The sequence below is a fragment of the Chamaea fasciata genome, unplaced genomic scaffold (assembly GCF_029207755.1).
Source record: "Chamaea fasciata isolate MVZ Bird 193981 ecotype frontalis unplaced genomic scaffold, bChaFas1.0.hap1 SCAF_5, whole genome shotgun sequence".
In the NCBI taxonomy this organism is placed as follows: Eukaryota; Metazoa; Chordata; class Aves; order Passeriformes; family Sylviidae; genus Chamaea; species Chamaea fasciata.
In genome coordinates this window covers 51,115,193-51,128,827 of record NW_027094090.1, presented here as the reverse complement: position 1 = coordinate 51,128,827, position 13,635 = coordinate 51,115,193, and the positions used below count along the sequence as shown (strand labels likewise).

The 13,635-nt window shown below is 42.1% G+C and overlaps 1 protein-coding gene across 1 annotated transcript in view; it reads right to left on the bottom strand.

Moving 5' to 3' along the window:
* VWF (von Willebrand factor) overlaps positions 1 to 12,877 on the bottom strand; it is a 121,345-nt gene extending 108,468 nt beyond the window's left edge. Inside the window, exons 1-6 of the mRNA XM_066183651.1 lie at positions 12,796 to 12,877; positions 11,215 to 11,269; positions 10,531 to 10,689; positions 9,808 to 9,910; positions 9,511 to 9,719; positions 1,136 to 1,260 (exon numbers count right to left, since the gene is read on the bottom strand). Of these exons, the coding sequence (XP_066039748.1) occupies positions 1,136 to 1,260; positions 9,511 to 9,719; positions 9,808 to 9,910; positions 10,531 to 10,689; positions 11,215 to 11,269; positions 12,796 to 12,822 (678 nt within the window). The 5' untranslated portion in view covers positions 12,823 to 12,877. The remainder of the gene's footprint in view (positions 1 to 1,135; positions 1,261 to 9,510; positions 9,720 to 9,807; positions 9,911 to 10,530; positions 10,690 to 11,214; positions 11,270 to 12,795) is intronic.
* Between the last annotated feature and the right edge of the window lie 758 nt (positions 12,878 to 13,635).

The window sequence follows — 13,635 nt, the reverse complement described above, 5'->3', positions numbered from 1 at the left end:
AGGGAGTGCTACTACTCCTGAGAAACTGTTTGAGTCTAGTTTAGCAAATACCTGTCTACAGGACTTGTATAGTGAGCAACTAACAGCTACATTTTGACCTCACCATTACTCTGGTATAATCTAAACCTGGCACCCAGGAAATCATTCTGATTTACAACAGAGTACATGGAATCAGCTCAAGGGATGAAGGCTCAATTTACCATGACAGTAATAGCCTGTTAAAACCACATGCTTCAGTAAATATTCAAAGCTACTTTCTTCCCTGAGCTGGTGACCGTCTGCCTGCATCCACACCCTGACTAAGGGAAACAAGAAACTTGTTTGTACTTATAAAAGACAAGAAGAAAATGGTTGATGCAGCAAAACGGGTCACAGAGTTGGCCAAGGCAAACAATTCTGTGTTTCTTCAATAAATCAGCACTACTATCCGTACACATAGCTGAAGGAACTTCCTCCTGGGAAGGGAAATAGCCTGGTGACACAGAGCTTTTGGAACACCAACAGAAAACATCTCCTCTGTCAAAAACAGCCTGGCTGGTGCATCTCCCTCCTCTGCTGACTCTCAAGTATATAAACTGCAACAAATTCACAAATACCATTTGGGGAGGCAGTGCCCACAGAGGCTTGAGAACTGATGCTTCCCTGCTGGCACAATCAAAAAGGGAATTAACTACCTCATTCTGCAGGAATCACTGAAACACACCTTTCCCAAGTAACATCATCATTTCTTTGTCAGTAACTCACATTTCAGCCTCAAACAAGCTGTTTATCTGTTTAAATGGTTGGGGTGGGGGAAAGGTCGTTATGTCTATATAGATAGATACGTTACAGGGTTAGGCTGGATATCAGAAAAGGTTCTTCCCCCAGAGAGTGTCGGGCACTGAACAGGCTCCCCAGGGAATGGCCACAGCCCCAAGGCTGCCTGAGCTCCAGAAGTGTTTGGACAACACCCTCAGGGATGCACAGGGTGGGATTGTCAGGGTGTCCTGCAGGGCCAGGAGCTGGCCTGGATGATCCTTGTGGGTCTCCTCCAAATTAGAATATTTTATGATTTGTGTTCTTCTGCCAAAGGGCAGGCAAGTTGCCTTTCAGGTAGGGGAGAACTGAAACTGGAATGGCATCTCACAGCACCAACCTTCTCTGCCATATCAGATGAAATGTTGCAGGTGTTGCTCGGAGTCTGCACTCTCTTGCAGCGCTTGTTTTCACTGTGCAAAGCCCAGGAGTTGGCAAAATCATAACTGTTCCCCACCAGGGTCCCTGGGAATGAAGAAGAGGAGAAGCAACATGGCTATATGAGGGGTTTTAGCAACAAGGAGGCATTATTGGCTGCTGTTAAGGTGATAGTCTGCCAAAAGCACTCTTTAAAAATATAAACCATTGCATCAAATGGATTTTTATTCCAAACAGATTGACTGTTGGAAAGCCACTATCAGTGATAAGGATTTTTCTTCTGCTAAGGATGTCTCTAAGCTCAAGGACAGACTAAAGCCTGCAGAAGACAGCTCCCACCTCCCTCACACCTGCATGAACATGGTAGAAGTTTCTGCTGGCCAGCTGCAATCTGCAGAAGCCAAAGCATGCCTACGCATCTTCTTACCACTCAAAAGTTGTCAATAAAACACAAAATATATTAGAGAGGCAAACAAACCCAGCTGCTTTCCCTAATCAAAGAAAACATTAGCACTCTTGATCCCAGCGAGCCTTGATTTTTCTCCTGTCCAAAACTAAATCTTGTGTGCAAAGAAGTTTAACATGCACCATCATGGTTTGGGCCCATCCTCTTCCTAGGTAAAGCGTCCTGGAGCACACTCCTCTGTCCCAGAACAAGCAGCTCCTGGCCCAGGCTTAGCAAGATTTGCATCCATTTTTGCATAATGGCAAAGCTGAATGAGTTTGTATGGCTGCAATTTCCCGGGAGATGCAAACCACCTCTCTGCTGCTCTTGCTCCATCCTTCTGAGAAGAGGGATCCTCCCAGAGAAGGAATGTTTCCTCCACCCTCTTTTGCCACCCATGGCCTTGCTGGTTCCAGGACTATCTCTGCTTCCTATTGTGGGTACCTGCTACTAAACAATTTTGTGACCCTCAGTTGCTTTTTAAAACCCCGTTGTGGTGCCTGTGAGAATATCATTTGCCAGTATTAATGCATTCCCAAGACCTTATGCAGAAGATATATTGAAATACAAGCCTGGCTGTATCTGAAAACCAAGAGAAATTATTCCCAAATATATCTATAAAATATTTAATACTATATATACATGTATAGATAATAAAGTTTCCATTGAGGTCCCTGTTTAGTACAAACACAAGGAATATAGAGACCACTAAAACTCTTCCTAAACTATGGAGCAGTCATAAAAAACTGCACTGAGAATGCCAAGGCAGAAATATTAAGACTTGTAGACTTTTTTGTAAACTAGAAATTAGGGGCTTTTAAAGGTAGCATATATTAGGCCCACAGCAGATATCAAAGGAGGAGGACTCCCAGGGAAAGGGGATAAAAGACACAAAATTTTCATCTATGCAGCCAAGACTTGGCACAAGAAAAGAAATGCAGCAACAAGAAGAACACAACCCTTTAGTTTACCACATATTATAAACATTAAAGCAGCAATGCAAGGCAGCCTGAGGAGAAGCAAGGTGCCAAATTCCCTCTTGTTTGAGTAAGGCATCCTTTCCCTGGCAGGTGTGTAACAGGAGCTGGGCTCTGCTCTGAAGCAGGGTTTCTCAAGCCCTGGATGCACATCCATGCCAGGATTCCTGCTGGCAGCTACCCCCAAGGGCTCCTTCACCCACAGGCTAAGATTTGAAGGTCGGGACAACTGCTGGCACTAAAATACTGGTCACTTGTTTTTTCATTTCTCTCCTTCCAATATTCTTTTTTTCTTCTGCGGTGCTTGTAAGTTTATACCCCTTATGCCGTTCTTTTACGCAACATTTGCATTATGTGATTTTAATTCTTTGTTTGCTGTAGTCTATGACTTGCACTTCAAGTAAGTGAAGGGTCTGGAGAGTCAGTCATGTGAGGAGAAGCTGAGGGGGCTCAGCCTGCAGAAAAGGAGGTTCAGGGGGAACGTTCTGGCTCTCCACAATTCCCTGACAGGAGGGTGCAGCCAGGTGGGGATTGGGATCTGTTCCCAGGAAATAAGGGACAGGATGAAAAGAAATGTTCTCAACTGTGCCAGGGGAGGTTCAGCTTGGACACCGGGAAGAATTTCTTCATGGAGAAGATTGTCAAGTATTGAAACAGGCTTCCAAGCGGAGTGGTGGAGTCACCACCCCTGTAAGTGCTCAAGGAATGACTGGACATGGCACTCGGTGCTCTGGTTTAGTTGACAAGGTGCAGACCACTCAAAGGCTGGACTTGATGATCTTGGATGTCTTTTCCAACCTAAATACTTCACTTATTTGATGAGGCTTCAGGAAGAAAAATGGGGAGGGAGAAATATCCCTAGCACATCCAACTGCTCTGGGTAGAGGGAAGAGCAGCTGCCAACACCTGTGCCTTTCCCACCTGACACCTCCATTTCCTTCTGCTGAATGACTCGAGAAGGGAAGAAAGGAAAGGCAGTGGAAGAGACCACACAACAGCCTAAAAAATAATCTGGGGTTTAAATGGGCAGGTGATGCTGCCAACATAATCTGGCATTGCAGTCCCACCACACAGCAAGACTGCCTTCATCTCTTGCACAGCAGAGTTTTGTTTTGCCTTCTGTCTATTCTGTGGTCACCTCTTCTTACTGGAAGCACCCAAGATTCTGCAGAAACAATTCCCTCATCAGAGCCCTACACTCAGAAACCCTGCATGCACCCTGGGTGGGACTTTGATCAAAGCACTGGTTTTGCCTAAGACTTGCAGGAAATGTGTTGAAAATAGAAGTTGTAACAAAACATAATGAAAACAAAGGATTTGGACACAAGTGCTTGAAGAAGGGGTGCCTGATATGCACCACAGAACAGATCCCAGCAGGTAAACTGGCTGCTCAAAAGCTGAAACCCCCTCAGGCAGCCAGTTGGGGTGGAATCTCCTTTTAGGATGCAAGATGAGTTCAGGAGGCAGATATTAACGGACAACACAAATCCCACCTGCTCCTAACATCCCAGAAACATCACAATATCTGTGACCTTGCAGAGGTCTTTTGAGGAGAGGACCACTCCCCCACCACCTGAGCAGCAGGCAGAGTCTCCAGGGCTGTCCTGCTGGACTATGCCTTTAGTGCTCCAATTGCTGCCCCGACATCTGTCTCCCTTCAGGAAGATTTTCAAATCGGGGACAGTCACTCTTCACAGCAAAATCCTTGTTCACTATGATTATCTGAGCCTCCAGTCACCAGTTCCTTCTGAAATCTGAAACTGGCACCAACTTGTTTGACACCGATGGTCAGGCAAGCAAAGCATCAGGAATAACCACCTCATGCTCCAGGCATGAAGCGGGAAGCAGGAACCCTGACCTCTTTCCCTGGACCTCCTGCAGATTTTCCATTTGTCCACAGGCCCATCAGATAACTCTCCCAGGCTCTGTTAACTCGTCTATAAAATAAATGCAAGAATTTGGTCAAGACACTACAGTCTTGTGAGTCTTAATTGGTAAATAGAGTCTCAGTTGGTAAATAACCCACTTGCACATGTTGGTTATCATGCGGGGGGGGGGGGGGGGGGGAGGGGGGATGTTTATGAGGGTGGGGGTTTTTTTGTTGTTTTGGGGGCTTTTTTTACACTGTTTTACATGGTTCCAGGCAAGCAAAACTATTGGTAAGGTTGTCCAAAAATTGATTCATAGTTTGCATGAAATTAATAATATGAAATAACTAAGTCACAGGCTATAAAATCTTTCCTGCCCTCTCCAGTTCAATGAATATAAAATCAGTAATATTGAACAGCAGAGGGAAAGAGCCATCTCCAAAACTCTACAGCCTAGTGATAGAGCCACACTCCTTCCAATAGAAATGTCTAACTTCAATCCCAGACCCTGAATAAAGCACAGGGGTTAAGAATGCAGGTTTCTGGCACCTCAGATGAATGCCCTAAAACAAGGACAGCCACAACACAAGTCATCTTCACCTGTACTTTTTATAATGTCCCTGGAAATCTATTCCTTTTACTTCCAATTGAAAATGCAAGAAAATGGGATTACTGACTCAGCCTAAAAGCATTCAACTTGCCTAAAATCAAATAACTGATATCCTTTAAAATGCCAAGAAATTTGCATTTCAGAATGACCTAAACTTTTGTTTACTTTCTTAGGAAAAAAAATTATCTGCATTACTATCACTGTGAGTTTGGAATGTGCTTTAAAAGCTTCTGGTGCCAGGTATCACATGCTGAGAAGTCACATATTCAGTCATATACACCTACAATACTTCTGAAATTAAATCATTACCTGAAATATCAGATTTTTCCTTGCAGATACTGCCTGCTTCTCTTTGTTTAACCTTTATTGACTCTCCTGTGAATAGATACATTCATCATATATTCTGCATTTCCGGAGCTTAAGGCTGGAGGATGTTGCTCACAGCTGGAGCAGGCTTTACCCAAAATTTTCCATGGGTAATGTTTTATCATAAACATCTTTGTGATTTGGATACCAGATTCCCAGAAACCTGCTTCCTGCCAGTACCAAGAAAAACATAATGAGCTGCTGGATTAATTTGGGCTGGGATTCTTTTTTCCTTCTACTATGCTAAGTGTGTGTGGCATGCACAAAGAACAAAATGATAGAGTGACATCCCTGTGTTGGATTTGGATGATCAGTTTAGCCCAAAAAGACTTCAGGGATGACCTAGACATCCAAGGACCCATCACAGCAATACAAGAAATGGCTGGATGTGGCACTTACTGCTCCAGTTGAGTTGACGAGGTGGTGTTCGGCCAAAGGTTGGACTTGATCTTGGAAGTGTTTTCCATCCTTAATGATTCTGTACTGAGAGTATTAGGCACAGAAGGAAGGTGCAGGCACACAGATAAGCTCTGGCAGCTTTGTGCTGCAGTCTCACTCATTCAGGAGGAATTCCCTCACCATTTCTGCAGGGCAAGAACATGCCCTGAGACCATTCACATGCTGCAGGGCTAAGGGGATTAAGCAACTTGCTCCTGTGTGCCCATAATAAAGAGCTTCCAGGATACATTGCCTGTGCTGTGTCAGATTTCCTCTGTCATGCTATGTAAGTCATCTCTTCTGGCCTGTGCTTTCAATCCCCAGTGGTAAAATGCTTGTGACAACGGTCAGAATGGTCACAGCCATGGGCTGAAGGTGGCCAAATAGGTATCTGAGCATCTAGAAAGAACACAACTTCATGTTTCTGATATAAGCAAAGGCTGGCAACCACTTAGAAGTGCATGCTGAGGTCAGAAAGCAGAGCCTGTTCAACTGGCAAGTCTTAGAAGCCTTCACAGAATGGCCATAAAGGACCAGACCTTATCTGGCAGGAAAAAAGCAGAGGGGAAACCCTTAATTAGGGTCTAGGAGAAAAACAAACAGACAAAATATCAAACAAAAACCCTAGAGAGCTTCCGAGACATTTCTTTTTATATTTTAGTGATGCTTAAAGTGTGAGAACAAACTCTCAAGGTTAGGCTTGGTTTTGCTTCCATATTCAATAAACAAGCAAGCCTATAGAATAAAATCAATGTTGTTTGTCAGTCTGGACAGGATATGAGCACTTCTCCACAGGATGAGCTATTGTAGAAGCCATGTCAATGGCAGTGACTCAGCATCCCAGCCTGTCTCAAGGGCAGGGTGTCTGCAACTTTAGGAAAAAGTTCTTCCCCCAGAGGGTGGTGGGGCACTGAACAGGCTCCCCAGGGAAATCATCACAGCCCCAAGGCTGCCAGAGCTCAAGGAGCATTTGGACAACACGGTGGGATTGTTGGGGTGTCCTGTGCAGGGCCAAGACCTGCTGATCCTCGTGGGTCCCTTTCAACTCAGGATATTCTATGAACTCCAAAACCTACTGGAGAGGCTTTTTTGGGAGGTTCAAGAACTAACACCTAAGGCCTTCAAAGCTTGGTCCCACCAGTGTTAATTTACCAGGGTATCAATTTTATTCTCATCATTCAGAGCTCCAGAACCTCAAGAGATAAGCATCCAAAGTGTACACAGAAATAATGTGTGTTATTCTCTCATCAGTTCTCCATTTCCACACTAAAAACACAATAAGGAGTCATAAGAGCATCATGACAACAGCACGTTTGAATAGATTATAGAACAGGAGTATAAATATATCAAGAGAAAAGAAAAGCAATGACAGTGTTCATTAAGTTTTAAACACCCTTCTGCTCATGCCTCCTTTATTTACTTGCTGTAAGTGGTAATACCCACTCACAGAGCAGGTGCTTTGCCTTTTCTTTCACCACCACCCTAAAAGCAATCCAGATATAATCAATGAAGTTCTATATCATACTCCACTTTCTTAAGGGAAAAATCAGACTACCTGTGTTATTAAGCCACAATCATTTCTTTCCCTAAAATACGGAAAAATCATATTTTCATTTGTTTTCACTGCATGTTATTCTGAAGCTCAAAAATCTTAACACATCTCTTATCAATATAAATCCATCCCAGAAATGTGATTTATTAGAATGGAGGCCCCAATCTGATAAATTCCAGGTTTTAACAGGAAGCAATGGACACACCAACAGGACAGTTTAGTCTGCTGGCAACCTTAAAGTAACCCTTCACTGCCCTCAGATCACTAAGTCCTTACACCAAGCTCACATCCTGGGATAGGCTGAGCTTCAGGAGATCTAATCAGCCTGAAAGAAGAACTAAAAACTTAAGTGAAAAGTAAAGGGTAAAATGCTTCCCAGGCTTCCAAGAAGCTGCCTGCTTTTTCTGTTTAAAGAATCTTACCCCTCCCAGCTGTTTGTGTTGCCCCCCACCTGAAAGCTAGATTCAACAGTATATTAAAAAAACAAACAAGAAAAAGTGATCTGAATTATTCCATAACTGATTTACCTGGAGCGAGTTAAGAACCACTCCAGTGAACCAGCAGAGCTGTCAAGGAGACAAACAGTGTGTGGGTGTAGTGACGTCCCTCACTGATACAACAAATTCAAGCATAATTCAGTCTAATTCCTTCTAAATTAGTTTAAATAAAAGGTCTTTTGTATCACTGGAAAAACTGGCAGAATTGCTGACACACAGTTCTATTCTTCAGGCTAAAATCACAGATCTGTGTATCCACACAGGTGGATAAACACAAGGAAATCCCTGACTTCTGTAAGAGACACAGAGAACACATTTTCTCTGTCACCTCTATTATTTTACAGCTCCTCCAAGCAGAGACCCTGTCATGGACTTCATTACATTTCAAAATCTGTGGCTGTGAATGGACTGTTTTTGTTAAGAGGGAAGATACAGCCTCCAGCATGTAAAACAAATACAGCATAAAATACAATTAAACATGAGCAGGAGAGGGGCCTGTTCTACATTTAAACAATCCAAAGCATTATAATCTCTTTTTTTGTTCCTACTTTTTCTAAGAGTCTTACTACTATTTGTTGTCTCAAGAAAAAACCATAAACTTCATATCTCATTCAGACATCAAGGGATCCAAGCCCTGGCAAACAGTTCTGTGACCAGAGTTTGTTTATTATTATTTACATTGCTCAAGGACAGATTAATCATTTTAATATACCATGAGATCTCCTTTATTTTTTCTGTACACTGAAGCTATGCTTATAAATCCTGAGTGCCAGTAGGACACATCTCTAGACACTGCCAGGCTCCTTTCCAAGCTGCTTTGCCCCCTTTACTATCTTCGGTATCATTTATTTTTAATGCACACTTCATATTATCAATCTAATGTATTCATGTATTAACTAACTTGAAACCTCTCCTCTTCAGGTAAGTGCTCAGAATTAAAAGACACTCTGAAATATCACAAATCAAGGCCAATCCTTCAAAGTCTCATTCAGAACTTTTCAGAAACTCTGAAGTCTTCACACAAAGGTGTACTGAGCAGCAAAATCAGTCTTGCCTCTTGTTCTCACAGGAATGAGTGATATAAGGTGCACCTCCAACCCAACAACCCTTACATATAGAGAAATGCCATTAAAATGTAAACCCTGTATAAAACAGCATCCCACACCAAACATGCAAGCAGCAGGAATTTAATCTTCTGCTCTTGCATCCTTCTATTCTTACACTATCTACTCTTACTGCCTCTTGGCTAAGTCATGAAAAATTAGAAGTTAAATCAATGAGACTTGCCAGTCTCCCCACATGAATTAACCTATAGCTTTATCTTTGTATGTGAAAGGTTCCAGGTTTCTAAACATGCTAGGTCCAGATGCCTGGGCTTTCCTCAGGAATGAGATGTGACAGCCATTTCCTTTCAGGAGAAAGGAAGATGAAAGGACTTAGACAGCTTTTCAGCACACCAAGTTGAGGTACCTGACAGGTTCTGCAGAAACATTTTGCTGCATCAGCAACATCTTTGTTGAATCACCCAGCAGGAAAAGTGTGCAGAGCATCCATTAAAATACAATCAGTTTGTGGTAACCTTACCTTCCCGAGTTCTGAAGTCATCCTCAAGGAATTTATTAAAATTGCCACACAACCCACAGGTCTTATTATAGTGCTTTTCTTGAAGGAGTATCTGAATGTTTCCACTGGCATCAATCTTCACCACAAAGCCGTGCTCATCACTGGATATTTTATAATAACCTGCCTCCTTCTCTATAAATATACCATTGGAGGCAAAAGGTATGGAAACCCTGTGGAGAAAAAACAGGAAATTCTCAGCATGTGACACACAAAACCCATCAGGTTGTTTTCTGCTAGAATAATAGTTCCTACAGGTACCTTTTGTCTTCCTGCATCACAACTCCATCTAAAGAGAGGCGAAGACTGAAATATTCTCCGAGATACACAGAGAAACCAATTTTGTCCCCATCCTGGTAATCACCTGAGGACATGAGACACAACCAAATACTCTTAGTTCTGGGACCCAGGAGGACAATCTGCAGTCAGTAAAAACTTATTTTAAACTATGACCAATACAGAACAGTTATTAGTGAATATAAAAACATCTACCAAAGCAGTTGTTACGAAAGTCACATACAGTTTTGGTACAAATATAATCATTTCTATGCCCAAGAATAACTCTACAGAGGGCTATGCTAAATCCAAGTCCTACTGTCCTAAAGGATGGCATTTTTCTTACTTGTGTGGTTCAGAATACAGATAAAATTAGTTCTAAAGGGCTGTATAGTTCTTATTCCTGGACTCAGCTTTAACACAGCCACATCTCCCTAAAAAATTCAAAAGTAGTGAAGATCTTCTTTTTAGTAGGAGTAATAAGAAAATCCCTGTTTCTCAGTAGCTTATTTATGTGTGAGCTACATTACCAAGGAGTAACAGAAGCCGCAGAAGTAATCCCACTTTCCAAAACAAGCCCAAAAAAGCCTAACACAACTCACAGACAAACAAAAAGAACCCCAACCAAGACCCCTTTTTATCCATCCTATCTGACAAAGGGAAACTATTTGTCTTTTTTCCCAGCAATGGAACCCAGCTCAGACTCACCTAAGAGTGTGAAGGAGTGCTTGTGACAGTCCCCAGAAAGGAGGTAGCTGCAGTCCCCAGCAAAACTGTACAAGGAACCATCAAATGTTTTGATGTGATCATTCCCAAAAAGGCTGCAACGGGCAACTGATGACTCCTGAAGTGAAGCCCCTGATAATTCTGGGTATCAAAACACAACATTGACTTGCAATTTAAAGCAATCATTTTGCAGTTCAGGAATTTCTTGGCTGGAATTTATCCCCACTGATGTCCTGGTAGCTTCCAGGCAGAATGTAAGCCTGGCATGGCAGTCCATAGGACCACAGCTTTCTATTATTATTATATGCATTACTGAAATGCTTTCTTTTGCTTTATTTCCACCAGTTCAAACCTTGCATGGGTAATTAAAGTCCTGACCATTTGAGGAATGTCATGTATTCATTTGTGCCTGCCTGCAATCCCACTAAAGCCTATAGGGCGCGAGGAAAGCCCCATATCCGATCAGTCAAAAATCCCTGACTTCAAGGAGTGTTTGGGACTCAACACAGTGCCTGTTTCAAGGTAAACAGACAAAAGGAATGACTTTATTGATGCCTTCAGCATGGTGAGAATAATCTCTGAGTCAGTACAAAAAGGGAAAGGGGGGCCCATTTCTCACAAAAAAAAATAGTGAAAATATATTCTAGTTCAAACCTATCTTCTTACCTGTGATTACAGGGGCCAGTAGTAGGTTTGTTAGCAGCACTGTCAAGAGGAACATCTGTTAAAAATCAAAAAGAGACAACTTAGATATTCTTAGTTTGAAACAGTCTGTTTCACAACTCCTCATCACTTTCTATCCTTTCCTTATAAAGAAAATTATAATTGAGCTTCTGCAACATTTCAGAAGGCCATAATCCATGCAGACAGTCATGATAATTCAGCTGCCTTCCATCCTGCTTCAACTAGGTAATCTACAAGAGTTATTAATTATTCTTTGCCCCCATTTTCACTTCTCATGGTAGGGAAGTGAGCTACCTCTATGGCAAGCCAAAACAGACACATATTGCAATTCCCCTCAGTTAACACCCTGGGCACAAAGTCTTTCAATGCACAGCATTATTTCTCAGCCAGCCTGATGTGAAGAAGCACCCTAGACTGGCTCAGCCAAACTGGCTCCAGTACAAGCAACCTCTGCAGCACAAGATTTGCACCCTGCCCAAACATCCACAAAGAGAAAAAAAGAATGTACAGGTTTTGCACCAGCCAGCAGGTTTGCTTGGCAGACCATTGTAACCACATAATCCACTGATTTCAGGGTAATAACGTGCTTGAGATAAGGGGCAAGAAGGAAAGGGAGGAAATCGTGCAGCAATTAGAGACCCAGGGTGAAAATTTTCATTCAACGAAATCAGTTTTAGCATTGCCTCCTTCTTTCTACAACCAGAATGTCAGTCTTGGTTTTCCATACGTCTGTAAATTACCTCCAGGATGACCAGGCCTTTAAAATAATTAATAATTATAAGATAGGAGGGCCATGCAGATGATAAAGTACATGGGTTCTGTGGCAAAACATCCACTGTTAAGGATGAAAGCTGTAGGGAACTCCACCTAAGAGAATTAATTTCAGTGATCATATAAGCAACTAGAGAGGCTTAAATATACCAAAGTAAATATATTAAAGCCAGAAGACCAGACACACCTTTTCCTAAAGGAACCCTCCAATTAAAGACTAGAATGCATTTTGCAAAGACAAATTGAGATTTCAGGTATAGACACACACTTACTGCTGTTAATTACGTAGGTCCAACTCACAGCCACATAAATAAATACTGAGTTTGACTTATTTACACAAGATAGGATAAGAAAGACCTATTCTATAACTCAGTCTAATATAATGCTGCAAATCCCAAAATGACATAAGGTTGTAAGATAGCTCAGAAGTGGAAACTGCATGGGAATGACACTACAAAAATGGTGAATAAAATGGTAGGTATTATTATTCTCAGATTACACACTTGCTACTTTATTTCTGGTGCATGCACAGTGTTATTGTCATGAATCAGATACTCCTGTTCTTTGTTAACCCTTTTGTTTTACAAAGCAGGCAGAGAAAAAGGCAAGGTGTAATTCCCTTCCCACCAGTCCTCTTCCACCTCCCACTCTGTTCTGAACTGCAGATAGAGTTTCCCCCAATTCTAACAGAGCAGGTGCCAGCCACTAACAAACTAGAATACAATCCAGTACGATCTGCCAGTATAAAACCCTCTACAGTTTTATCACTGGCTTAATTAGAAATGAATGTACCTTCTGTGAGAGACTCCTCTTGCACATGAGCAAGAAACTCCTGCAGTTTCCACCTCTAGCCTAGCACACCATTGTTCCCCTGGTGCTTCAAAAGTCAAGACTGGAATGGCTTTGGTCTGAAAACTCTTGTTTTTGTACAAGCCAGGAACTCTTGTCCATTTAAGAGGAAAGATAAAAATGCAGACGTCACATCCGCCTGATTCTCAAGACAATAGATGAAACTGCTATCGTGGAAATCAGGCACTCTTAATTACCAGGAAGGTACAATGAGGGGAAATAGTTTTAAAAACTGACAGATAAAGTCTTTGAAATACATTTCACATGTGTATGTGTGACAAATCTCACTGGCTGAGCCAACAGAATTTATTTGACAGAATGTTATTCGAAAGGAATAGTAGGATGCTCCACACCTCAAAGGCCACAGAATCATTAGGTGTCTTTTTCTCAACAACAGCCTAAAAGGAGAAAGAAAAATTCAGAGCTAGTAATGCCCTGGGTTTATTTTTTAGGTGCAAACATACTTGAATTTTGTCACCTTCTATCAGAGCAACACATTTGATCCTTGAAATGTTCCTCTGGAACAACACACAGGACAAGTTAACCCTGCTCTAACTCGTTTTCAGAGAGGGCACCATATTTATGGGCATATGTACAGCATTGGGAAAAAACACACAAAAACCAGAGTTTGTCAAGTCTTACTTGACTTTCCATGTCCCATGTCTCATGTTTTCAATAACTACTAGGATTAACAAAGGCCTTCCAAGGCAACACATTGCACTGACTGGGAATTGTTCTCTCTGCTTGGATCCAGCTGCCACATCTCAGCAGGTTCTTCCTTGC